We start from the raw sequence: 26,906 nt of genomic DNA on the forward strand, positions 1-26,906 counted from the left end.
GTGTTAATGTCAGAGCAGAAACTGTAGTAATTCTACATTTGATCAAAGTTACTTAAGATTTGTCAAATCAAACCACGAATGCTGCATACGAGTTATAATAAAACGTGATACTTTCGGAAATTCACTACTTCCTGCACTCTTAAAAGCATTAAAAAAGCACATTAAAAGCATAATGCGTAAGTCATGCATGCAAATATATAAAACATTTATTTAAAAATGCATCTGCATTATTTTGTAGCTGAGTTAAATAAAAGTATATTTGTCCAGTCTAGGGCTGAGCAATATGGACCAAAACTCATATCCCAAAATATTTATGTTGAATATCGATATTTTTCCACAAAGTGAGTTTAGACAAAGTCAACTATGCGTGCAAAGTTGTTTCATTGAAATAAAAAAAAATCTGATAGAAAAATAGCAGCTAAAATAAAATAGTCCATTCAAAAAAATAACCAATCTTCTTTATAACAAACCTTGAACTATGCTCAACTCCTCAGCTGATACCAAAAGCACAAAAGAACAAAATATGACAAAGTGCCATGTTTAAAAAAATTTTTTTAAAGGTCAGCAGCAACTCAAAAATACTTGTTGGCTTATTGCCTGATTAAGCATGTCTTCCACAGCACTAAGGGTACAATTAGCTCATTGTCTCCATTTTCCACAGGAAACGATGATGCTCCATCATTTACATTAACTGGGTTTGTCGTTTTTTTAGGTTTACCTTTCGGTGACATCTCAAATGTTGTTGGTCAGTTAAATGTGGCTTAAATGTAGCCACTCCTCGGCCCGGCCGGTATTTGCCGCAGATGGTGCTTTGTGAGAGGCGTAGCTTCTCCGGAGCACAGTGCTAGCCACTGCTTGGCCAGGTGTGAGGGCGCAGGCACTCTGAGGCCTGGTGCCAGCTGCAGATGGCCCTTATGGCGAGGGGTAGCTGTTCCGGGGCTCGATGTTAGCCTCTGCTTCCAAAGGACGGTGCTAGCGGGAGATGACGCCTATAGCAAGGTTACAGCGTAAATCCAGTCTATATGAATGATATGTTTTTGATATCGTGCTTAAAAGAAATATCGGTATTTAAAAAAAATATCGATATATCGCCCAACAACCCTTGTCCGGTCCTATATTTTGTTGTTGTAGTTTTCTTAAAAACGTTAAAATATCCTCTCGTTCTCGTGAACCCAATATCGTGCATCGTCTTGGGTCGTAAGCTGAGTGTATCGGGACACCCCTAATTTGGGTCGTAAGCTGAGTGTATCGGGACACCCCTAATTTATTTTTATTTTTTTAACACTAATAAAACTCTCATTTTCAAATTTTCAGTAGAACAAAACAATGTTCTCAGAGTGCAAGCATCCACAAAGGCAGCAGGACACAGCATATTATATATATTACAGACAAATGGTAAAATTGTTCTGCCGGTAATCAGTTGAACTGTTGAATTGAAATGAAAGACTTCTGTTCATCAATTACTGGTGATAAATATAAATTTGCTGTCTAAAGTTTTTAAATTCCTGATATTTTTTTTCCTGACCTTTGCATCCTGTTTAGTAAAATAAAATCAATCTTCAGTAGTATTCACTTTTATTTTACTTAAAAGGGGTTTGCAATAGTCACACGGCTTCCTAGAGGGCACTAAAGTTCGAACATGCTTCGTACCGCTGAGCAAGTAAGCAACACCCCACTTAACACACACCTACGTGTGCATTAATTATGTTCGTCAGCTATTGACAGCAATTTGGCAAAATTAGCTACGACTACCATTGACTGTAATCACCTATCATAACAACAGAATGACTGCAAACTGACAGTCGCTTCTCTGAGACTGCTGTTGTGTGTGCACGCGACAGACATACGTGTCTACAAGGCAGCCATGACTCAAATTGAGGTGCCAGACAATTTTATACTGTTTAATTTGTAATTTTGAAAAATAGGCATTTTTGTATGGTTTGCTCTTTTAAGCCACTCTTAAAAAAAATGTAATTTGACAATATAGTGCAACAAGAATGTATTTTGCGGCCTCACACTTTGACCTGCTCTCTCAGGTTGTTCCGTCCTTCCTCTACCAAACCTCCACCTCCCTTCACTAAACAAGCCGCAGTGGAGCTACTACACTTCCTCCTCTTCCTTTCTGACATTTCCACTCCAACACCCGCCCTCCCTTCTCTCTCCTTTTCCTCACTCCCTCTGACTGGAAAAAGTTCCCCCTGGTTTTTTAGCCTTAAAAGGGCAGAAGCAACAGATTCTTGGCGGCCCTCCCATTCCCTGGGCTCTGGTTACACAGTAGGGAGGAGGGATTTGGAAAGACAGGGAAGCAGAGAGGGAGGAAAGCCGAAAGAAAAAAAAAAGGTAGAGTAAGTGCTGTGTGAGATTTTTTTTCACAAGCCAAGATATGCTCCCCTCCAGTGAGTGGGCAGGATAAAAAGGGAAATTGAGGGTTGTGGTAGAGGGGCAAAAAGGGAGATATTTTGGCCAGGAGGGGTGCTGCAGCAGACTAGCTAAGGCGGACTGAGCCAGCGAGGGGAGGCAGCGCATAAAATGATGAACGAGGGGCTTTAATAAATACCATGTGTCTTCAATCAGGTGGTTTTTCATGGAAGCATCTGGGAACACTGAGCAACCAAACAAGCAGAGTTTGCATTTGTAAATCATTGATGAGCCCAAAAAGCACAACATATTTCCAGCAGAGTACCATGCTTATCTTCCATTTGGTCTATAGAATGATTACATGACATAATAGTACAAATGTGTTTGTGATTCTCCAACTGTGGCTTTATGTATACCTGCTCGGTCTGAGCATGAGGAATGGGGTGTGGGCATGTTTCCAACTCTGATGTAATGCAATAGCCTAAATGCCACCGAATGGAATGAGAATGCTCACTACCCTCTTGACCAGTCCCCCTTCTTCGCTTTTGGAGACAGGAAGCTATGGCGGTGATAAGGAGCTGGCAGGAAGTGCTCCATTTGGACCAGAATAGCGTAACTCACACAGAGAAGACATTCTTTTCTGCTGTGACAAATTTTACCAGCTGAAAATTAAAACAGAAAAAAGGAAAATGTAGCGTACTAGAATGTATCATATGCGATCAAAAATAGTCCACAATTTGCCAACTATTTCTTGCAAATTAAAAATTCTGTTCTTAAAAAGGTAGTACAATACAAAACTACATTGTATTGTACTGCATCATTGACCTCTAAATTATTAGAACGAGTAGTTCAATTTGCACTTATGGCCACACCCCACTTGTCCATCTGGAATAGCACCCAGTCCATTTAAATGTCATGGACATTTAAGCAACCACGTTTCATTGTTTCCATCACTTCAGAAATGTACTCCACATTTCACCATTGCGAAACAGGCGGGCTATTGCCACACATGCATGTGTCTCAACCTGCATGCTGTGCTCGAGGCAATCAACAAGAGAACAACCAGTTACCAAGTTACACCACGCTTGTGTTTATTTCACATCCTGCATGCAGGCCAAGTCACATAAAATGTTACCAAGCCTTTGTTTTTTAATTGACAAGATTCTGGCGACAGAAAGTGCATAGACAGCACATTGGTGATGTGCTTATGATTTAATTAATAAACTAACTTATACAGGCAGGATGATGCCCGAGTGGGAATGATTAAGCTTACTCAAACATGGGTGTGATGAGGTGGTGGTAATATGCACACAGGACGTCTTCGCCAGACAATATGGAAAGAAGGGTGATTGGTATCAAACTTTACATTTTGCTGAAAGAGCCACGATCTAATTGGCAGGTCAAACTGCGTCAAACTTGCAAAAGGTTGGATGGGAAATACAGTGGAACCTCAGCTTTTGTACGCCCTGGTTTTCAACAAAAATTATTGCTAAAATAAAATATATGTCTTGATTATCTACACTGTCTCTGTTGTCGTATGGTTAAGCATTGCGCCTACCAAAATAGTTAATGGAATGGAGTGCCCAAACAAAGCATCCACATGAGACTCGGTCACTGTGAAAAATGGATAGTGGTACTTTTAAAAGTTGGGACAAAAAACAAAAAAAAAAGGAGTTGGGACATTATATAGACATATTCCAGTCAGGGAATCCCTTAATCATTTTATTATGCGTGTGTGTTTGTTCATAGAACGCACAGAATTATGACCAACACATATCTGTCGTCTTCCTCCTAATAAGCACTGTGCACCATGCACTGATGAGGCGTTCAAGAGCACTGCATATTTCAGTGTAAGAGAATCTGTGCTGTGCAATAGGTTGTCGAGGTTCCTAGTTTACACAGGTTGTAGGGGAACAGCATTATGCGCATTTTACTTTGTTCCCTGCATGTAAGACTACAGTTACTCACTATAAAATGTGTTTGATGTGACTATTTCTGAGTGTCTACAAGAGATTAATTGGATTTACATTATTTCTTATGGGGAAAGATGTATTCGGTTTTCCTACGTTTCGATTTCCATCTGACCTTTTGAAACAGATCAATGACAAAAACATAAGCTTTCATTGTATGTAGTAGGGGTGCTCATCATGTTGACTTATTTCATTAAATCGCTGTCAGTTTGTTGCTTAGGAGCGGTTTATTATCTGATAGACATTCTGGCCTAATATCACTTCTTGATGTAAATGCAAATCAAAATATTTGCACCAATTGTAAGAAAAAAAAAAAAGATCATTCCTGCTACCAATAAGTTGATACTAGAAGATGCACCAGTCTGCCAATATTCGTAGGCATGCACTTCAGATTGTAACTGTTAAAAGAATCAACCCAAGATGTGTAATCACACGTGTTGTCTATAGATGATCCTATTATTGGATGGCATTTGACTAAATTTCCTTGATTGAGTGATCAAAGAGTTTTTTTTAAATGTTATAACTCAACTTCACATAACATATGTTTTTCTTCTTTACACAGCAAACTACTTGAAGACGCAATAAAACAACAATCAATTCTACAGAATCAATAGAAAATTAAAAAGGGACTAACTGGCTCAAGATTAGATTTTTCCCCACCAAAAAAAATATAAGAACACCACCACCAGTTAGTAGTGTTGTAAAAGAACTGATTGTAAAAAATATATAATTTTTTTGTACAATTTCACAAAAAATTGGCAAATAAAAGGAGTGGTCAGTGGCGCCTGGCTGATATTCATGATTTCCTTAGCGTGGCCACACACACAAAAGCAGTCTCAGAGAGGCGGTCAACAATTTACAGTCAAGTTGCTACATTAGGCCAGGGGTCACCAATGCAGTGGCTGCCGGCACCAGGTAGTCCCCCACGACCACAGGAGGCGCCCGCGAGTATGGTTTTTCATTCAGGTTTCCAGTTAATAACACAAGATACACGACAAAGAAATACAGTCTGAAACACAAAATGCAGATTAACTTTTTTTGGTGATTTTTTTTTTTAAAACAAAATGTGAATTGCGGACACTAACAAAATTCCTCTGGCTTACTCACTTCGTATGGCTTGAAATAAGCTTTGAAAAAGGTTACAGACCCCTGCTATACATTGTTCGCAGCTAAACTTTGCCAAAATAAAACTATCACTAGCTAACAAATATAACTAGTGCACGTTCGCGTATTACGTTGGGCGTAGCATACGTACTCATAGCAGGAAGAGGGCGGGATATTTAATGCTTGCAGCATGTCCAAATGTTAGTGCCCTCTAGGCACCTGGGGAACTCGCTTAGTCCCTTTAAATTGATTATTTTGCCCATCCTTTGATCTTATGCAGGACACATATTATCCTGCACAGCACATCATTCTTAGTAAAGAAAGACAGGAGCAAAACTGGAATTAAAATGGAAATAGACAAGCAATCATTGCATTTCTTGATGTTTAAATGTGCAGTAGCTTGAAAAAAGTAGTTCCACATTGACTTGGACAATCCTGGGTTACTGGCTTGGTTTGAGCAACATATGCTTTATAGACATGATCAATACTTTTCAAGAGCAAACAAAAGATATAAAAAAGGCACACCAAGATTAGTGGTGAAGAAAGGAAAGAGACCTCAAGCATCATGCTGAGCTCTCATGGCAGTTTTGTGCCAAGTTGTGGCCAGGGTGGCTGGAAGGGTGTGTCCATTTTTGCAATGAAAGGAGGAAGTACAAGTGCAAAGCTCGGTTCTCTCTCATCTTCAGATGAGACGAGTCAAAAAAGGAGAAGCTGGATAAGTGTGAGTAAGCTGATGTCAACGCCCCTAAAGACCAACCAGTGATCCTTCTGGTCAAAGGTCTGGGAGGAAAAAGCGTGCAGTATACGATTGGGTGAGATCTCTTGAAATATCATTGATGAGAAACGACAAGGGTCCTTTAAATTAATTCACATCGAGGGTAAAATAATGACTTATGTCCAGGTTTGAGGCTCAGAGCGTGCAGTCTCACCTGCTGCCTGCTGGAAACAGTTAACATGCACATGGAAACCACAACATGAGCCAGACATTCCCCTCAGGGATGTCACTTGCGTCTGATTCACAGCTGCTCAAAGTCACCAACCTATTCCTGCCTCTCTCTCCACAGACGTTCTGTAGACAGAGCAAAATATGGAAGGTGAACTACTACAGAACCGCACCTTGTATGACTGAACTATTGATATTGATTACCATGGCCAAGTACAAAGCATGAAACATGTTTTCACTTATCTGCATAACTCACAAAACCATGTTTGTCTTGGTCAAAGTCCAGCATCTGACACGTACCATTAAATATTTGGTGATAATCCAGATAGAGCATGCAAGTCTTTTCATTGATCATTTAAAATGTGGGGCAGTTGTCAGCCAATTTGTAATATCGCCACCTTTAAGGCTTGCAGACAGACCTAAATGATGAGACTATCCATCTTGTGCACACAACTGTTTTCTTCTACATTTTCAGACAGCGAATGTAACGGATTATATTGCTGGCTAAGTAAGGAGTGAGATACCTGCTTATTGCATGCATTTCTAATCATGTTTGTACTCAGCACTACTCAAAAACTACTATTAATACCAATTTCTACAAAGCCTTGTGGGGGTGGGGGTAATCCAAGGGCCTATCAGTTTTATTTGTCAATTGTTAAAAATGTAATTGCACAAAAGACAATGAAAATGCATTAGTGCCACCTGCAGGACTGGAGTGCAATAGTATGGAAGGTTCAAATGTACCACTCTGCTTGGACATTCAGAAAAAGTGATCAGATATCAGAAGACATTTCTAATTGTCCATCATTTGTGTGCTCAGTTTCTTGCTCTATTGCGCTCATTTAAATTAGCTGCTATGCTAGGTGGGAGGATATCTACCAACCCCGGCCTTCATAGAGGTGTGCGCTCTTGTTCCTTCACAGTGCCACCAATACACAAAATAATTGCATTCACTTTGTCATGTTACAAATCCAACTCATGTTGCACCGTTAACTCTTGTTTCCAGGAAAAGCCCATTCAACCCAGTTTGATGTCACCAAGCAGGAGCCAATGTTCTAACACCATGGAGCCCCAGCCCACTGCACGACATGAGCACAGACAATAGGCCTGTGTCTGCATGTGTTCCTCCAGGATCAGCTCTCCTCTCAACTAGGAGTGCCTGAACTACATCCTGACCCACAAAGACTGGACTCTGAAGTTCCCGAGCCCAGCCAAGGTAGCGGGTACAGAAAAACTGGGGCCCACTCTTTCCCAGTGCTCTCAAATCAAAGCGCCTCAAATGCAGAGAGGAGGAGGGGACAAAAGCAATGCACACACTTGTAGATGCACACAAGGGAAGTCTGCATTTTCACTCAACACTGACAAACGTGAACAACCCCAGCACTATGTTGTTGCCTCATCTAACCTGCATGATGACACTTGTTTTTTTGTATATATTGACACTTTCTGCCCTTAAATTGGTCACCTTATTTTTGTTCAGCAAAGTTGAAAAACTAGATGCAAATCCGACAAACATGTACTGTAGGTGTAAAATCCATTCATTGTACTCGGCATGCTTCTCCTACGTGCAAAAAAGTGACCCACCTATGGACACAAGCTTGATATTCTCCTTGTCCAGGAACTCCAAGGCCACGGACACGTTCTCCAGCTGCATCTGGCGGAAGGTGGGCCTCTGGTTGTACTTTCTGAACATCTTCTTCTGGGACAGGACCTCCAGAAGCCCGATGAGTCGCAGCCCATCGCTGAGGTCCGTCTGCAAGTTGCCGATGCGCTTGTTGACGCATTTCAAGTGCTCGTTGCACCAGCGAGTGAATGTGTTTTGCTGGATCTTCTTCCACGGGGCGTCCTCGGCCAGGTCTTTCTCCGTGGCGGGCATCTCTGCGTCCTTATCCGTGGAGAGAGCGTTGGGAGCGGGCGCGGCGCTCTGGTGGAGCCGGGGGTGGGAACCACTCATTTTTATGGTGTCGGCTGTCTCTCGGTTCGCTGACTTGTTTCTGGGTGGAGTCTGTTCAACTTTTCTTTCTCACTGCCACTCGCCTCGTCTGTTTGACAGAAAACAATCAAGTGGAACAGAGTGAACATCATAGAGAAGACTTATTATAGCATGGAACACAACATTTCGCTAAGTCTGACTTCTAAACATTTTTAGCGAAAGTGCAGCAGCGAGCAGTAAAATGCCCCAGGCAAACATGACAGACAGCCCACCTTATCAACCCAGGTGCGTATTCTCCCACTAGCAAACTGAAACATCCGCCCCAAAGAGGCAAAAAATAAGCCTAATAGTCATTGGTTTAATATTAACAGCAGCCATGCGTGACCTGATTAACTGACGACATTATCCCTCCCGAAATGAGAAACACACCTGCTTCCAAGAACATTCAACATTTCTTTCCTAACGGCGCGAGTTCTCACGACTGTTAGAACATGCGCTAACCGTCCTACAATCAAAGCAGTTTAATCATGTGTCGCTAAATCTACTTTATTACCCTAATTATTGTCATCCCATGCAAATGTGATTAACAATTTAACGCACTTCCGCAATCTATGTGACGTCATAATTCCGGTTCCTTTTATGTGCATCTCATGAAATCTGATTGATCTGATTGAGCTGAAGTGAGTGGTATGTCAAACTTGAACAAACATTTTATGTATCTAGAGATTGTGAACAAAGTCAAACTTTTAATCTTAAGACTCAACGGTCTATCTGCTGAGCTAGCAAGTAGAGACCAAATGTTATAGACAACTTTTACTGGCACTTTTTGTTAAAACAGTTTTGAATTAGTGGGTAAAAACGTGTTCCTGAAATGTTCATTAAACCTGCATTGTATTGGCACACTTTCTTATTTTGCACAACCTGAAACCATCACCATCTTTTAGTTAAGTATAAGATATTTGAGTTGAAAATTTTCATGGTGGGTTCCACAGCCAAACCAGTTGAGAACCACTGATTTAGAATCTCCAATTAACCTAACATGCATGCTTTTGGGATGTGGGAGGAAGCTGGAGTAACCAGACTTATATGTCCTGGTTCAACTTTCATTCTGTTGTCCAGTCATGCATATTTTTGTGCATATTTTGTACATATTTTTTGACAAAGCAATTATTGGTGCACAGTCAGAATTGTACATTTGTGAGCTGTATAACTTGTTGTGGGAAGTCTTATCTTTAAAGAAGTTACTAAACACCAACCTCAACACCCCCAACTGGCGCTCAAGTGCATCAAATCTGTGGCATGTAGGAGTCTGTGTCGCTCCCCGTACTAATGTGCCTCTGCACTCTTTCTTGCAAGACCCCCCCCCCCCCCCCCCCCCATACCTTATTAACACACTTACAGTAGTTACACAAGTTCAAGTATTTGGATTGTTATTTGAGTAACAAGGCAGTAGTGGCTGTAAAGACAAGGAGGGATGTGACTGCAGCTTTTTGACTAAATAAGGAGCTCCATGGCGGCAGGCTCAGTGTGGCCTTCAGCCGTTAAGAATGCTTTGCCTTTGTCCGTGTGTGTGTGTCTGGTCTAGGGAGAATCTGAGGAATGCCCCTCACCCCATAACAATCCCGGAGAAGCCCTGCAGGAGCCCCCAGCCTCAATAACTGCCCAATAAAACCGTCCTATTATTACTCATATGCACACACAATCTAGCACCATCCTGTTATACCATTGTGTGTGCCACAAAAAAAATCCAAAACAAATTAAGAGAGGCGGAGGACCTCAGCTCTGGCCCAAGAATGTTTACTCTCTTTTTCGTTGCCCAAAGAGTGAAACTATGTTTTTAACCTATTTTTCAGCGGAATTTTATAAATAAACACCAAACAAAACACTGGGCGGAGCAAACAGTAATTGCTGACCCAGATCCCTCCATACGGCATTTGGCTTGTTTTTTGTCTCCCTCTAGTGACTACTTGTTGTACTGCTCTTAAACCAGTCACTTTTCTGCTTTGCCGTGCCAAACTTGTTTAACTTCCCACGCCCCACCACTCTGACAATAAACGGACACTATTTAAATTATATTTAGCTTATCTTAACTAGATTTATTTAAAAATTACCTGATATTCCAAACACCTCAAATGAATAGACGTCCTCATTCAGTCTATTTCCTTTGAAATATCTATTACCTTCTGCTTTACTACCACCACAAATTAATTCATTTTATCAGTAAGGAAATAAATTATCACCTGGCCTAGTAGTTCCTCTAGAAGGCCTCTTGACTTGTAAATATTTGTGTGCTTAACTGTTGCATTTAGCATTTAATAAATATGCTCTTATGAGTCACTTTCGTTTCAAACAGGTGTGTTCATGAAGGTGCAACTTGGTGGAAATTACTTTATTTCTCAGCTGCAGCATAGGGACCCCAATTAAGTCTGACGGATGGAAAAACTTGTTTTGAATAAGAAAATAGGGCATGAGGTCAGGTGTGTGTGCCTGTAGTGTACACAATTAAACTGTTCATTCTTTAAAATACAGTACATGTCCCTCCTCAGTCCTAACTTGCATCCTCTCCCTTGTGATGAGTGCCAGCGGGCCAACCACACCCAATCTGCCACACAGCCAAGCAGAAGAAATGATGAACGCAGCAAATGCCTGTGATGAACCAACATCCAACAAAGCACCCGTGTGTGAAAACCACAGTCATTTCACATCTACATCGCCATCAGCAACTCAAAGAGGGACAATTACCACTCATGATAAAAGTGACAACAGTGGAGTGGTTTTTAAAATAACGGTGACATTATTTGCTCACGTCATTTATTTGTCATTTATTTATATCACATTAGAATGTGTATTTGAATACTGTATAATCATTTCATTGTGTGCCCACTGCAGAAGGAGCCCCGCTGAGATTAAATTGTAGTTACAAGCACGAGCAAAGACCCACCTCTAATCTGACCTATGACTCATAGGCCAGATCATTTTCATCCACACTGGCAATGGTGCTTTCGGATATGTCATAATAATGTGCAAATGGACGTCTGTAGTCACTGCGTGTGAGTCCTTCCATACATTACACATTTTTGCACAACACTACAAATTGTAATACACTCAAGATGAAAAGTGGATCCGTGGATTACCTTATTTGGTGAGCAGCCATAAATGAAGCCTGGTTAACGTACTGGAGCAGAGACGAGATACTTGTTGTATGAGCGCGAACGATCGTGAGCATCAGCCTGCAGGGTACGAAATCCACGGCGTGGTCACCTGCACGCATAAGTGCGTGGGTTGTGTTTTGAACATAACCAAAAAAAGGTTATGAAGGTTGACGTGGGGTCGCGTCACACAGTCGCACTGACTCACGCCAGAATTTGAAAGAAACGACCCCCCCACGTTAGTAAGTTATACACACAAGACAAGAGGTGTTTTCAAAAGGGAACTTACGTGTGTGTGTGTACGTGTCTCCCCTGTCTTGCGTGGGTCCTCCTCCCCACGCGAGCTCTCAGCAGGGGGTAATGGGACTTTTTCTAAAGTTAAAGGCCTCAAAAGACGAAAAAATAGTCCCTCCGCTCTTTTTCTGCCACTCTCTTCTGTGGTCCAGTGCTTTAATTGGTGGACGAGTGGAGCATCAGATGGGCTGTGGGGGTGTGACTGACTGCTCTGGCTCGTCCTCTGCCCCGCGCCTCTTCTTTCACCAGTGACGTCACAGCCGCGCCTAAAGGCTCTCAAAGGTGTGATGTCATCGCGTCGTGCGGCGCACGTACCTTTATCATGACCCTGTGGTGTGTGTGTGTGTGTGAGAGAGAGAGACGGAGAGCTCCCCCCAGCTGAGTGTTTGCTCAGGGGGCAAGAATGTTCTGCTTACAATTCATCAGTGGTGGGAGGACAGAAACACAGGAGGAGTAGAGGAAGGAAGAGAGGCGGGATGGAGCATGAAAGAAAAAAGATGAAGAGAAGAAGAAGAAATAGAAAGACAGGGAGTGAATTGATGACTCTCTGGAAACGCTATGAAAACTTCTACTTATAAACTAGTCTAACCCCTGTTTGGTGTGCATGTGTGTGTGTGTGTGTGTGTGTGTGTGTTGTATTAATTATAGCCAGATGTTTGCTGTTGGGCTTGTGAGCCAGGCGGTCAGTGACATCATCCATGTGGAGCTGGTAGAAGTTACATTACCAGAGCTCACACACGATAATATTTTCAGACTGATGGGGCGTTTTCCAGGAATTAATAACTGGTAAAGTAGCAGAAAAAAAATCTAGATTACGACTACACTAACACACTGCTTTAGATCAAAATGCACATATGTGAAGTCAAGGCTTTTCAGTAGTTTTATGATTTGTACTCATTCCAAATTTCTGGTGATGTCACAAATCACAGGAAATGAGGAGTCCAGTTGTGTCCCTCAAGGTACAAGAATAGAATTCATTTTATTGGAAGAAAACTAAGTAACTCTGAATCATGCCACTGTCTCCCTTCAGGTCTTTATGAAGGCACAGTATCTCTCCAAAACAACCCTCACATTTCAGCAGCCATTTTTATCACAGTATATCTTTCCAAGGCATAAAAGTACTGCAGTAATAAAACTTGGCTATACTGTAGAGCATTCAGTGTACAGCTTGTAAGCGGTATGGATTTACTATCTACAAATATGAATTCTAGCACGTACTCCCTTCCAACCTGAAGGAGCCCAAACACACCTCCAGGATGACTAGTGCCTCGCTGAGGAAGGTGAAGCCAACTATGTCTTATTTGGTTTTCCAAGCGGCACACTGACTACCCTTAAGTTATATCCAAGTGTACTTTCTATATTGTCCCTTGAGATGATATAATAAAGTGGTTGCTGAAATGTCAAGGGTTACTTACTATAGTGAGATCCGAGGATGATGACACACATCTACAGTATCTGTACTGTGAAACTTACATACCCAACACAATATTTGAACAATTATTGGATTGATCCTGTACTTATATATACAGACGATTTTCCTTTAATTTGCAATTAGCGGCTCAATCCTCATTCTGGATTATTCCGTATCTCATGAGACTTTAACCAGACGTAACTGAGGTTATTCATCCATCCATGTCACGATCTCCTATACATCTTAATCTATCCAAGCTGCCTTTGGGTTAGGGTACACCCGAGCCTGATCAATCACACGAGTCACATGGAGCCAGACATTCACATTCACACCGTTGAACAATTTAAAAGTGAGTGACCCCAACTTGCTTTTGGGACTGTGGGAGGAAGCCAGCGTGCGCAGAGAGCACCAACACACACACACGGACAACATGCAAAGTCCACATACAGTAGAAAGGCCCAAACTGAGGTCAAACCTGCGAACAATGCTTCCCAATTTCAATAGATAGTTAAACTGACTCAGTTTTCTGTTGTTACTCCACAGCCAACAAAGCTTTGATATGAGCCATCTTTGACTGAATCAGGTTAAAAGGACTGTTCATTCTTCGGAAAAAAAACCTTTATTACATGTAAAAAATGATGTAAACATTATTTTGCCTCTAGATTTATCTATCTGCTATTAATGGGTTGTTATAAAGCTTGTGACAGTGAAAGTAAAATGCAGATTTGTTCATAGTGGCAGTGTTTTTAATAGTTTTAGAGTCAGTAAAAAGTCCGAGTAATGTGGCGCCAACTGAGCTCCAAAACAAAGACCCTCTCTCTTAGCCCGTTAAGGAAACTAAAGCGGCTCAATGTTTGACTTGAAGTGATGGACGAGGTTGTTTAAAATGGTCCTCAGCCTTTTGCCTTTCTGCCTCTTGTTCACTGTCATGCACACAAATATGACATAAAACTGTACACATGCGCAAACATGAAGGGACGTCCGTTATATGACTCAAGCTTCTAATTTACACTAGAGCACATTAACTCTTGCATGCACGCACTTTTAACTAATGTGTCACTTTCTCTTTCCTTGCTTTCTTTCATCTAAGCACCCTATCTGACTCCGAGTCAAAGGCACTCAACACACATATAAACCTTGATCCCGTGTGAGTGACTGGAGTAAATGTGGAAAAATGTTACTCGTTAAACAGAGTGGGGTCCATTTTTAGACGTGAAATATAAAGGAGCTTTATGGCCACTTGAATAATTGCACAGCCAGCCGTCAAATACATTTGACACAAATACATGTGACTAAAATGTCTTCTGGACAGCTGCACTCAACATGAATCGGTCATTTGACAGTTGAACTGAATTAACTAATTTAGTGGCCGAGTGGTTAGCATGTTGGCCATGCAGTCAGGAGATCGGGAAGGCGTGGGTTCGAATCTCCGCTTGGGCATCTCTGTGTGCATGTTCTCCCCGTGCGTTTCTCCAGGTACTTCAGTTTCCTCCCATGTTCCAAAAACATGCATGTTAGGTTAATTGGTGACTCTACATTTTCTATAGGTGTGAGTGTGAATGGTTGTTTTTTTAATGTGCCCTGCGATTGGTTGGCGACCAGTCCAGTGTGTAGCCTGCCTCTCGCCCAAACTCAGCTGGGATAGGCTCCAGCATACCCCCACGACCCTAATTAGGGTAAGTTGCATCGAAAATGGATGGATGGAACTAATTTAGTGGACACTAACTTAGCCTGCTTTATAACAGGGAATCTCAGATGTTTTTTGTTTTTTTTGCACTGAGCACTGCCCATCACATGACGTTTTGAAAACAAGGAATTTGTGCATCCACCGTGACAAAGCAGTCTTATTGCTTTGATTGCAGTGCCAGCACAGACTGAAGGCTTGAGATGTTGTTGTCACTTCACAAATCCTTAGTGAAATGGTCTAATCACATGACAAGTCAGTGGTTGCTATTGGTTGTAATACTTTACATACTAAGTGAGTTGTGAAAAAGTACTTTGACAGGTGATCTGGGCCAGCACTTACTTTAAAAGTGCTGACTGCATTATGAAGCTCTCAGCTACATGTTGTATCTCTGATTGGTTATCCTCAGATGGAGGAAACACGTACCTGCCCTTTGACTCTTGCTATTGAACATTTTCGGTCAGATGTCCTCTAACATCTGGAGGAATATTGACAAATCGCAACTCGTAGCAAAAGAATGTCTTTTTCGAGCAAGGTAGGCTGACTACGTATAATAAAATAGGACCAGTGATTCTTTAGGAAACATTTTATAGGCATTCACACAGTGGACACTTACAAACATATCTTTTCAATTTCTTAATGAGAGTTTTTAAAACGTCTCCATTTTGAGCAACATAAGACAAAGAATTATTAGAAAAACTACCAAAAGTCAGTATGACGCAGAGCTCTTGCAAACCACTGCAAACCAAACAATTCAACCAACACAAATAATGTATGTGCAATACAACACACAGAGTAATGCAGCTATAGAGCAACAGCTCATTGTCGTGAAGCCAAATACACAATACGCACTTAAAACCTCCACACCTACATTCCTTCAGTTAACTTAATATCAACTCTTACCACAAGAGCAGTGGGTACTATGCAAAGAGGATTTAGCATTCTAAGGGAGAGTAAGAGCAGTAATTACAGTGACTCACCACAAAGAAGCCTCTGATGTCTCCTTCAGGTTGGGTCGCAATTGCTAAGGACTTCCGATCTCCTCCTTGTTAATATGTTCATGTGGACTGTGGTCAGTGTGCGTATGTGTCAGCAGCACTGTATTCTGAACTGTTGCAGCCAACTACCTTCAACGGCAGTTCCATGCGTCTGTTGTGTTTTAGATTAAAAATTGGTTGGTTTGTGCACCTGAACCCCAACCCAATGTTCATATTGCTTGTCCTGTAAAGAACACGTGTCAAACTCAGGCCTGGGGGCCAAATCTGACCCGCGTTGCAATTTCATCCAGCCCGCAGGACTGTTTGGAAAATAGCATTGAGTTGGGCTGCCTCGCGGACCTTATGAAACAAAGTACTTACAGCAATCTGTGTAATTAAGCGATTCCTATGATATAAAATAAAATATAAACTACTCCTCCGGAATTTTAATTTAAAAAATTGAAACAATATTGTATTTAGCACAAAATTCATTCTCAATAAGGGTGCCAGATTCAGACCAAAAGTCAACGTAATTTCACTGTACAAGACAAAAAACGGATGCACATTAATTATTACACCCTGTCTTTACAAAATAACACCTTAAAGAGGCATAAAACAGTCAAAAGGGATCATTTTAACTACAGCAAGGCATGCTGGGAAATGCGGGATCAGCCCATTCTACAGCTGAAAACTCTTCCAGGTTACGCATCTCGCGGCTTGTGATGTTTTTGTGTTGATATAAATTCTGTAGCTTTTGCCCGGACATTGAGAGAATGACAAAGAGGTGGTCAATCAACAATCACGTCATTGAAACGAACAACCACGCCAAAACAACCATAGTCGTATAACCACAGGCTAACGGAAAGTAGAAATTTCAAGCAGTAATGAACAGATGCAAAAAAATCCATATTTACCCTAGTCCTATGTAAAAAAAAAAAGTCCATTCACACGGCTGAAGTTTTAAAAAAATGCACGTCCACATAAAAACTCATTCACCAGCTGCCATGCGCATTTTGTTCCAACCTGAAAACACAACCACAAGGGTGCATTGTATGGTATGTTCCAATCCTGGCATTGTGTGCGCGGGGAACCGGGATAAAAGCTGTGTAGGCTGCTTACTTATCTGTCCGTCAGTGCTAATGAGACATTTTCTCAAAATCTGACCATACTGACTACTATTTTTTCAGCCTGAATCATGGGGCGTGTCCTGTCATGTTCACAACTTTAAACTAGCATCTGTGTGTGTGCACTGATGATGAGTATGAGTGTGCTTCATTCACCAATTATGTTGGTTAAAAGGACAGGAAGGTTTTAAGGTTTTTAATACTTTCAATATGCAGAAACATACAAGTGTTGAAAAAGATAAAAAAATGAATAATAAGACAAAGTTTAGGGGTGGGGTGGGGGGTAATGTCCAGTTCGGGCCACAACCTAAAGTAGGCTTTGAGTTTTGGGCCCCTGTGCGATTGAGTTTGACACCCCTGCTGTAAAGGGTCAAAGGGAATCTAGTGTCTATCCCAGCTGACTTTACCTGAAAGGTGGATTACTTATCTTGACCTTATCACCTGTTAATCACAGTGCATTGATTGGGAATTAAGGAGTTGATGAATGCCAGTTACACAAATGCCAGCTCCAGTTTCTGGAGCACTACACAAAAAATGCCCCTAGGCCAAATACAAAATTTGGAATATACGAGTCACACACCTTGCAACTTGGGTCAAAGGGCTGTGTTGCCCCACACTGCAAAGAAAGTCCCATGAGAGCCAGCAGGAACAAGAAGAAGAAAGAAAACTCATAACACATTACCACAATTGACATGCTACTCTGTATTAAATATAATAAACACACATTGGAATGGAAGAAAATTAGAAAGTTTTTTTTCTATAGAACCATCAACCAACTCTGTCCCCAGACACCTTTCTTCTCAGACCTGGACCTGTAGTCAAGAATCAGATCAGGTAATCCACTGACTGACTGCATGCAAGTTAACCCACATGATACTACTTTGCCAATTAAGTCTGTGCAGAAGCAAGTGGCAGGGAGGAACGAGTCAGCCATACGAGGAAAGAAGAGAGAAAGAAGTGACAGATGCCGAGAGAGTGGACAGCAAGACAAGTGAGAAATACAAGGAAAGAAATGCGCAACAACGTTCAAATGCAGAAATGCTTCAAAACTAAAAACACACAAAAAAAACATAACAAACATGCAGTGGGAAAATGCTGCAATCGTACACTGTAAATGCTGCACGATCAAAAACACATGCAACAGAAAAGTTCCCGTTGCATATGTTGGTGTGTTTTTGGTGTGGATCACTTCTGCGTTTGGAGTGTTCGCCCGTGTCGGCTACCGTAGAAGAGAGATATGGAGAGAGAGGACAGGGAGATGAGTGAGCCGGAGACAACTGAAAAGTAAATACACATGCTGCTCTCCAAGAAGAGAAAAGTGGGCAGCCAAAGTAGAACTTTCAACCCAGAATGGACAGACTCATTTATGTTCATCCTTGCCCCCCACACACAACCAGTTCATCCCATATGCTCAGAGACTGTGGTGCTCATAAAAGTGGCAATGTGAAACGCCAAAGAACCAAACATCCAAGTGGGCCAGACGCATACTAGCCTCACAGCCAGGAGATCTGGAAGATCTGGGTTCATATCTCCGTTTGGGCATCTTTGTGTGGAGTTTGCATGTCCTCCATGTACGTGCGTGTTTTTTCTCCGGGCACACCAAAAATATGCACAGTACGTTAACTGGATACTCTAAATTGTCCATAGGTGTGAATGTGAGTCTGAATGGTTGTTTGTGTGTATGTGCCCTACGATTGGCTGGTGCCCCGTCCACGGTCTACCCAGCCTCTCGCCAGAATTCACCTGGGATAGGCCCCAGCAAACCCTAGTGAGGACAAGCCCCGTAGAAAATGAATGAACGAATGATTGAATACCCACTCAAGTCTGAACTGAGGTTAGACATTATGACCTTTGCTTGAGGAAATTTTCTTTAACTGAACCACGTTGAATACGTCTGATCTACTGGATCACTGCTCACTGCTTACTGATGGAAATTTGCGTCCTTGTTCTTTTAAGAAAATAATCCTGCAGTAGTGCGTATATCAAAAAGTTCAACAAGGTTAAACAAAAAAACAATATGGTCCAAGCTAGATACACACACTCCACAGTCATTATCTATAGCTTTCTCTAGTATGTACCAAAACCTCACATATCAATGGTAGCTTTCAAAGGTTAAATAAACACGTTGACTCTTGTTTGGAATAAGAGACAAGGATCAGAGGGACAGGGGGACTCCTACTTAGTGACTCCTACATGTGTGTCTTTCCACTCCCTGGCCATATTAAGAAAATCACACAGATTGGACAAGAGTGTTGACAAATTGAGAGGGAGAGAAATCTGGATCTTTTCCCACTTTAGTTGAGGTATATTAAGTATATACGGTATCTTTAAAGCAGCCTGATTGGGTTGATGTGTATACATGTACTGCATGTGCCTGTATTTGTGTTTATACAATAGGAGATTTGACAACGCCAAACAAATCCAACCACAGAAATGGTCTTTATTGGCAAAATACATATAAATACATGTAAGCAAATCCATGTATATTTTTGTGTGTTAAACATGTTGATGCCCTACACCCACCTGTTAACAAACAGATTAGAGAATAGCTTGGGAATGCACACTCACAAGTACGGTACATTTAAACACCGAGACGCCCTTCTCTATCTACAAACACAGCCTTTTAAGGAAAGCTTTCCCTTCCTCTCTCTCTGCCTGTCTTTCCTCCTATTGCTAGCTGTTCATTTCACCCCCCCTGCACTTCCCTGTGTGTGTTTTCTTATTTTTTCTTGTCTTTGGCTCTTTCCCCAAGCCAGCAGTATTGAATTCCCTCTTGACCAGCATGCCCCTCACGGGTCTTGCTGAACTAAGTAGACAAGGAGGTCTGTGAACGAAGGAGAGACCAAGTGAGGAAGAGAACAAAGCAAACAAAGAACAGATTTAAAGTGATGCGGAGAGATCATGTTGATGTATTAGTGTGGAAAATGTTTTTAGGGTGCTGGTTTCTGTACAGAGATAGCACACCTTTGTGTTGTCCTGAGCCAGGATCCTGGGAAGGACACACCTCTATACCCTTTAATTTACTCACGAGCTGATATTGAAGATGAGGAGCAACAAGATGTGGATGGAGAGATGAGCTCCAGTAGTTTTGTCCTTTTAAGGGGGGAGGAATGCAGACAGCAGCTATGAATGACTGATCTCCCTCTCATGCCGTTCTCCCTCCCTCTCACCTCCTGTGAATCTGTCTTTCTTGCTCCAATTCTTCCACAATCAGTCCATTTCCTTTGTTGTGTTCATTTGTGCGGCACATGTTGTAAAATTGTGTGCATAGTACACTTACGTCATACAGACCGACTTATGGATAATGTTCCAGGCCCAGTGACATCATCATGACCCCAATGGGCCATCAATTGTTTGTGTGAGCGTCTGTCTGCTTGTATTTATGTGTCATTCATAGACACCGTGAGAGATTGTGATTTATGTGCCCTGTGTCACACAAATAGGGGTGCCTCAAACAAACACAGCACACCTGTGTGACTCAACCATTGCACATGAACATGTGTCATTGTGTCTGGAGTGCGTGCTTCCAGACGACCTTTGAATCAGTCTGGCCATTGGAGTGTGTGATGAAATGTAAGTTGACACCAAATCGTCTTGCGTGCATCTGGATTCACTGGAAGCTCTATAGAGGGGAACACATCATGACCTCATGCCAGATTAACGGAAGCATGGAGTGAAAACGTCTGGATGTGATGAACTGACTGTTTGTGTGTGTGTGTGTGTGTGTGCAGGCAGCCCTGAGAGCAACTAAAGTGGTATATAACTTGGTAGTTAAAATGCTTAATGAATATTGTTCACTGACACAGTGTCTGAAATACTTGCACATATAATTATGTATTCAAACCACAAATGATGGGTATCTTAGATCGATAGACATTGTCTTAATTTGTAAGATTAGCATTTAAAATAACATTGGTTTGCTCTGATTATCGACCAGTCCAGGGTGTACCCCGCCTCTCACCCAATGTCAGCTGGGATAGGCTCCAGCATAATTGTGACTCTAGGGAGGACAAGTGGAATAGAAAATGGATTGATGGATGCTCTAATTATGAAAAAACATCACTGTCCCCTTTCTATATAAACACTCCCTCAGCATCATGTGCATCTTACCTATTTGTTACTTTGTTTGTATTTGAAGTGTTTGCATTTCTCCCCCCAGCCCCTCGGCCGCCACCCAGGCCCACGGCCCTTGCAAGCGAGACCACGCCCCATCCCAAAGCCCAGCCCAGCTCCCCCAGCAGCCACCGCAGACCAGCACCCCCAAGCCACCACGATGGCATGCAGGCTGCCAGCAGCACGGACCCCGCCTCCGGAGACTGCTGGACCCAACCCCAAGTGCACAGAAGTACCCACGGCCCAGGTCAGTCCAAGGGAAGCACCGCAAACCACACCCCCGGGGAAATGCCCAGCACCAACCGTCCCTGGGAAGGGCAGGTGAGCCAGACCAAAACACCCCACAAGCCAGGCCACCCCAAGTGAGCCACAGCACCTCCACGGTCAGCGAACAGGTCCACAACCGCAACCTCAGCGCCGCCCAGCAGACAGGTGTCATGAAACAGGCAGGAGGTGTCCACGATCTGCAAGATCTGGGTTTGAATCATCTCTGTATGGCGTTTGCATGTTCACCCGCATGTTTGGTTAATTGGTGATTCTAAATTGTCCATATGTATGAATGTGAGTGTGAAAGGTTCTTTGTATACTGTATGTGCCCTGCGATTGGCTGGCGTACCTCAGTGTGTACCCCACCTCTCGGCCAAAGGCAGCTAGGCTCTGGCATACCCCCGCAACTCTAATGAGGATTAAGCGGCATAGAAAATAAATGAATGATTCTCAACTGCTACATATGATGCTGTTGTGCAGAGGTTTGGAATTTGGAGTTGTTTAGAGACAATGTATTCAAAGAACACTGGATTTGATGCTATAGTAATAATGATATACATCACTAATTCTGCAAAACATTGTTATAATGCATTTGTTATTTATTATTGATGGTTAATATCATTGTGATGGGTGACCTTAAGCCCCCACCGAAGGCCCAGGTATGAAATGCATCGCCTGCCAGTTGACTAGATTGACTAGTAATATCCAAAATATTGCTTTTTACTCTATTGCCAGATTTACATTTTACATCTGATTACCATACACATCATAGCTATTCTGTTGGACTCACTCACACTGACCTGATCTATACTGTGCATTTCCGAAATTCTATGAAACTAATTTGAAGTAACGTTTGAATTACACTTTCATAATACACAACCATACACTAAATGTAAAAAATATGAGAATATGTCATCATAAAAAATAGGGTTTCTCAGCATTGATAAAATGCTGGTAATACTGTATGTGGCACTGCCTAAGCACTACCTCATGTTGTGTTCTGCATGGCAGACAGCATGGGAGTGTGCTGGCTTGTCCTTGTTATTGAAAGGAACTGGTGCATTAGTTCCCAGTCAACTGTGCTGTGTCCAGCTATTTTCACCATGTTTTTCCAATGTTTAGCTTTCTTTCTTCTATTTTTCAGTAAAAAAAAAAAAAAAAAAAAAAAAAGTAAAAATATGAGACTAAACCACAAATTTTAAATCGCTTGTTTATGATTGATTGTGTTAATTAAACCCAACTTGGTTTTTGGTTCTATTCTATGCTGTATTGGCTGGAACAAATCAACCTAACTCTATAAGGGAGCTTTTTTTAAGCCAGTCATAACTTGTATTTCTATAATTCTTGTTAGTTGCTCTCTCTCTCACTCTCTGCACTCACACAGGGTTCAGCAGGAAGAGAATGACATCATATGATCTCATGCCTAAAGCAGTTGAGCTCAGTGCAGACCTGCAGAGACATGACCTGTGGAGTGGGAGACATGGACAGACACATGGTGGGACAAAGCACAATGTTATGTTGTATATTTATTCTATAATGTGCAAGGGATTTATTTTTGTCTTTGTATTTCATGCAGCATTGAAATTGCTTTTCTTTTTGGTTGTTATGTATGTTGTTTCATGAATGCCGAGAGTCATGCATCCACGCTAATGTCCATCATGTTCATTATCATCCACCGTCCAGTCAGTTAGCTCTGATATCATCCCTATGCTGCTCAGTGCTGCTCTGATTGTGAGGCAAATAATGCTATAATCTCCTTGTTTACCCCCTTACAAAGACATGAACATTGCATAATGTAGGTTTATTTGAACAGAAGAAGACACAACATCAAAAAAAACATCAAAATTAAGCTCTTTGGCATCAACTCGGCTTTATTTGGTAGCAGAGAAATGCTGAATATAACCCCAACATCGCTGTCCTTACTGTCAAACATGGAGGTGGAAACATTCTGCTTGGGGACGGTTTCTCTCTAAGGGCACAGGAAGACGTCACAGAATTGAGGGGCTAATGATCCAAGCCATGAATAAAAACCTCCCTGCCTCAGCTACAACACTGAAGATAGCTTGTGGATGCCTGACAATGACCGAAAACATACAGACAAGTCAACAAAGGAGTAGCTCAAAACAGAACATACTGTATTGAGATTTTTTTTTCTCAATTTAACAAAGGAACACGATTCAACCCAACACGACCAAAACTTTTTGTTCAGCTGATCCGGATGATTGATTTGCATGAAGGTGTTTAAGACGGGTGACAGACTGATCAGCTCTGATAGGCTAAGTCATACTGTTAGATGTTAAGTTATTCACATGTGATATGCTACTGCGCTTTCATCAGAGCTGGAATTTGTAATATAATACAATATATTGATTTCTCAGTAAAAGGTACAAATAACACCCCTGGACTCTCGGGATAATATACAGGATGTCCTAGGTAAAACAGGGCAGTTCACAACCCCAACCTTAAGTGATTCTTTGTTTTTTCAGCATGGTGACAGCATTTCTCAGCATTCACACAAATTTGAAAAGGGAACTACAGTTTCCAGTCCTTTTTACTATTCCTACATTTGCTTTGGCAACACATGTCATGACATAAAATCAGAAACATAGTAGAAGTAGGTATGTCAGACTCCTTTGTTTGTTTTCATAGGGCTTAGGTTTCCATGGCAAAGTTGAATCTACACTTCCTGGTCCACAGTTATGCTTAGAAAAGCCAACTCAGCATTTTTTGTATCATTTACAGACATTGGTCTTATTTATACTTGCATTTCGTCTATTCAGAAAAAAAGTCAATGTCATCCAAATCAGTGACAGAGACAAAGACACAAATGACTTCCATATGTTCCTTTTTCTTCCTCCCCCGCAGAGCTGTGATTGACAGTTCCAACCTGGACTTGACCTGAACTTGATGCAGTCTTTTTTTTTTTTAAAGAACACCATGCTAACCCAGATTCCAATACTTCCCAGCTATTTGGCTTTGCCTCTCAGTGTATGAGGGCCCAGTCTCCACATTTCATTTTGTGTGTGCTTAGGGACTTTCCTTGCATACAATGTCACCATCAGTGTCCAATGTCTCTAATGTCAGTTAGACAAAACCCACAAAAACATATAAAAACCATAGAAAACTTGTTTACGACCTTCTAAATACAGTTTTTAACATTATATGTGCCCTCTAAACATGAAATAACACCCCTATAGTCATCTCTACACTCGTATTACTCAATATAGTAGACATAATAACAAAAAAGGGGAATTTAAGACATAGGTAAATAAGACTTGTGCTCATGTGTGTTGCGTTTTTTGTGTTGTGTGGAGTTTTAGCTTGGCCTGGGTTGCGGCTGCAACAGTAGTCTGTGTTTTTAAAAGGGATTGTTGTGTCTGTTGTGAGATCATTCAAACCTGCAATAAAAGCCTGTTGTTTTGGTGATCAAGTCTAATGCTTGTGCGTCTCACCGAACATGACAGTAACATTACTGATACATAGTGACAAGTGTAGAATACTACGTCAACGTCTTTGAATGCGTCTTTTGAATGCCTTATATTTGTATTTTACGTCTTTTAGCCAATTTTATGGCTAAAATGAAAATGCTTAATTGAGGAAACAAATACCCAACATTTACTTCCATATGCATATATTTTGACTAATAATAGGCTGGATTGGGCCGCATGGTGGTCTAGTTGTTAGCATGTTGGCCACACAGTCACAGCCTGGAGATCGAGAAGATCTGCCTTGGGGCATTTCTGTGTGGAGTTTGCATGTTCTCCCCGTGCGTGGGTTTTCTCCGGGTATTCCGGTTTCCTCCCACATTCCAAAAATGTCAGGTTAATTGGCGACTCTAAATTGTCCATAGGAATGGTTGTTTGTCTATATGTGCCCTGCGATTGGCACATAGGTGTACCCCACCTGTCGCCCAAAGTCAGCTGGGATAGGTTCCAGCATGCCCCCCCCACGACCCTAATGAGGAGAAGCCACATAGAAAATGGATGGATGAATAGGCTGTATTCAATCACGAAACAGCATGATTTATTAATTAATATATATATTTTTTAAACTTAATAGAGTTAAGCCACAAAATTTGAACCGCAAAGCGGCAAGGGAGGACTGTACAGCCAAACCAAAGCAAGGTAAGGTAAAGAAATTTTAGTCTTGTCTTTTGTTAATCACTTAATCCATCTGCTGATGATATTGTCATTCTTTCCCTTCATCTTTGGCACTGTTACATATTTCATCCAGCGGTGCCATCTTCTTGTTATATCCATAAATGTTGTTTATTTCCCACTGGGTTGAGTCTCTTACACTTCTCAATCTTTTTTCTCCAGCTTGCCTTCACTTTATCTCATGGAGCTGCACTTTGGATAAACCAAATAAATGCCTTGTTGGGTGCTTCAGTGTCTATTTATCTCTTTTAGACTGTTTATTATAAAAGAATATCCGCTTATTAAAAGTGAGTATATTGGCTTGGGTCTTTCTACATTCTAAACAGCTTTACGTACACTCATTATGAGCATGAAGGTCGCATTAACTTTACTGATTTATTTTAATGGTTTTTTTGTAGGACTGAATGATAATACAACCTACATCTTCAAAGTAAAACAGGAATTGGTGCACAAATTGGGTTTTCTTTAATTCATACAGGGTTACAATTATACATACAGGCCCAAATATATATGCAGTCCCGTAAATCATATAATAAGTGGTTCTAAAAGTCCCAGAATGTATTTTAACTTGACAAGGCCAAGCCCTATTAACTTCTTGTAAGTGGTCATGAGTTATTGCAGCTGATATCTCTCTGGCACCATAAAAGGATTTATTTGACAGCGCTCATTGATCAACCAATACTCAGAAAGTCAAAAGAACTCAGAGAAGATCTAAGGATTGGAGAATTGGAGATTTACACAAGCTGGAAAAGTCTTTTGGAGCCATTTCTAAACAACTGCGGATTCCAAGACCAACAGTTCAAACAACAAGTTATTTGTTAACCAACTCAAAATGTAATTAGCTCCTTTATCCAGATTCTCACCAATGCTTTAATGGATTCCATCTTGGTCCATGTGCCACCCATCTACAAAGATTGGTCAAAATCTGTGAGTAATCCAGCTCGTTGTTTCGGTCCTATTTGTTGTTTTACTCTGCAGCCTAAGACTGCTGCACAGTACTGAATTACACGATATGTGAACTAAAGGCTCATAAGATCAAGACAGTGAATCATAGCAGGTCTGTTTTTAGTTCTATTATAAGTGGCATTATTGAAAGACACAGTGACGAGAAGGTTAATAATTTGTCAAATGTATCACAGTTCATATCTCCCTTTGACTGCAGTACTATAACTCCAGTTATCTTGATCTTGATTTATTTTCTAACACTTGGTATTCATTCTTCAGTACAAGAAAATGGAGCGTGTGATTGTGATGTTGACCTCAGTGGAATTCTCCAGAGTAGCTGTGATCCCCATTTTGGTGTTCTTCCACAGATAGACATAGGGGCTATCCACACGGAAAAGTTTTCAGGTCAAAACGGAAAAGTGTTTTATCGTTTCAGGCTTTCATCCACACGGAAACCGCGTTCTGGGTCCCGTGAAA

The 26,906-nt window shown here is 41.4% G+C and overlaps 1 protein-coding gene across 3 annotated transcripts in view; it reads right to left on the reverse strand.

Moving 5' to 3' along the window:
- The window catches only part of flna (filamin A, alpha (actin binding protein 280)), a 39,281-nt gene extending 27,297 nt beyond the window's left edge, over window positions 1–11,984 (reverse strand). For 2 of the 3 annotated variants that reach the window (XM_054779519.1, XM_054779510.1), the window contains exons 1-2: window positions 11,747–11,983; window positions 7,960–8,417 (exon numbers count right to left, since the gene is read on the reverse strand). In XM_054779519.1, the coding sequence (XP_054635494.1) occupies window positions 7,960–8,329 (370 nt within the window). In that variant the 5' untranslated portion in view covers window positions 8,330–8,417; window positions 11,747–11,983. Of the gene's footprint in view, window positions 1–7,959; window positions 8,418–11,746 lie in introns of all 3 variants that reach the window. The other variant, XM_054779528.1, reaches the window with a different exon arrangement.
- Window positions 11,985–26,906: the final 14,922 nt, after the last annotated feature.

Source organism: Dunckerocampus dactyliophorus, chromosome 1 (assembly GCF_027744805.1).
Source record: "Dunckerocampus dactyliophorus isolate RoL2022-P2 chromosome 1, RoL_Ddac_1.1, whole genome shotgun sequence".
Taxonomy (NCBI): domain Eukaryota; kingdom Metazoa; phylum Chordata; class Actinopteri; order Syngnathiformes; family Syngnathidae; genus Dunckerocampus; species Dunckerocampus dactyliophorus.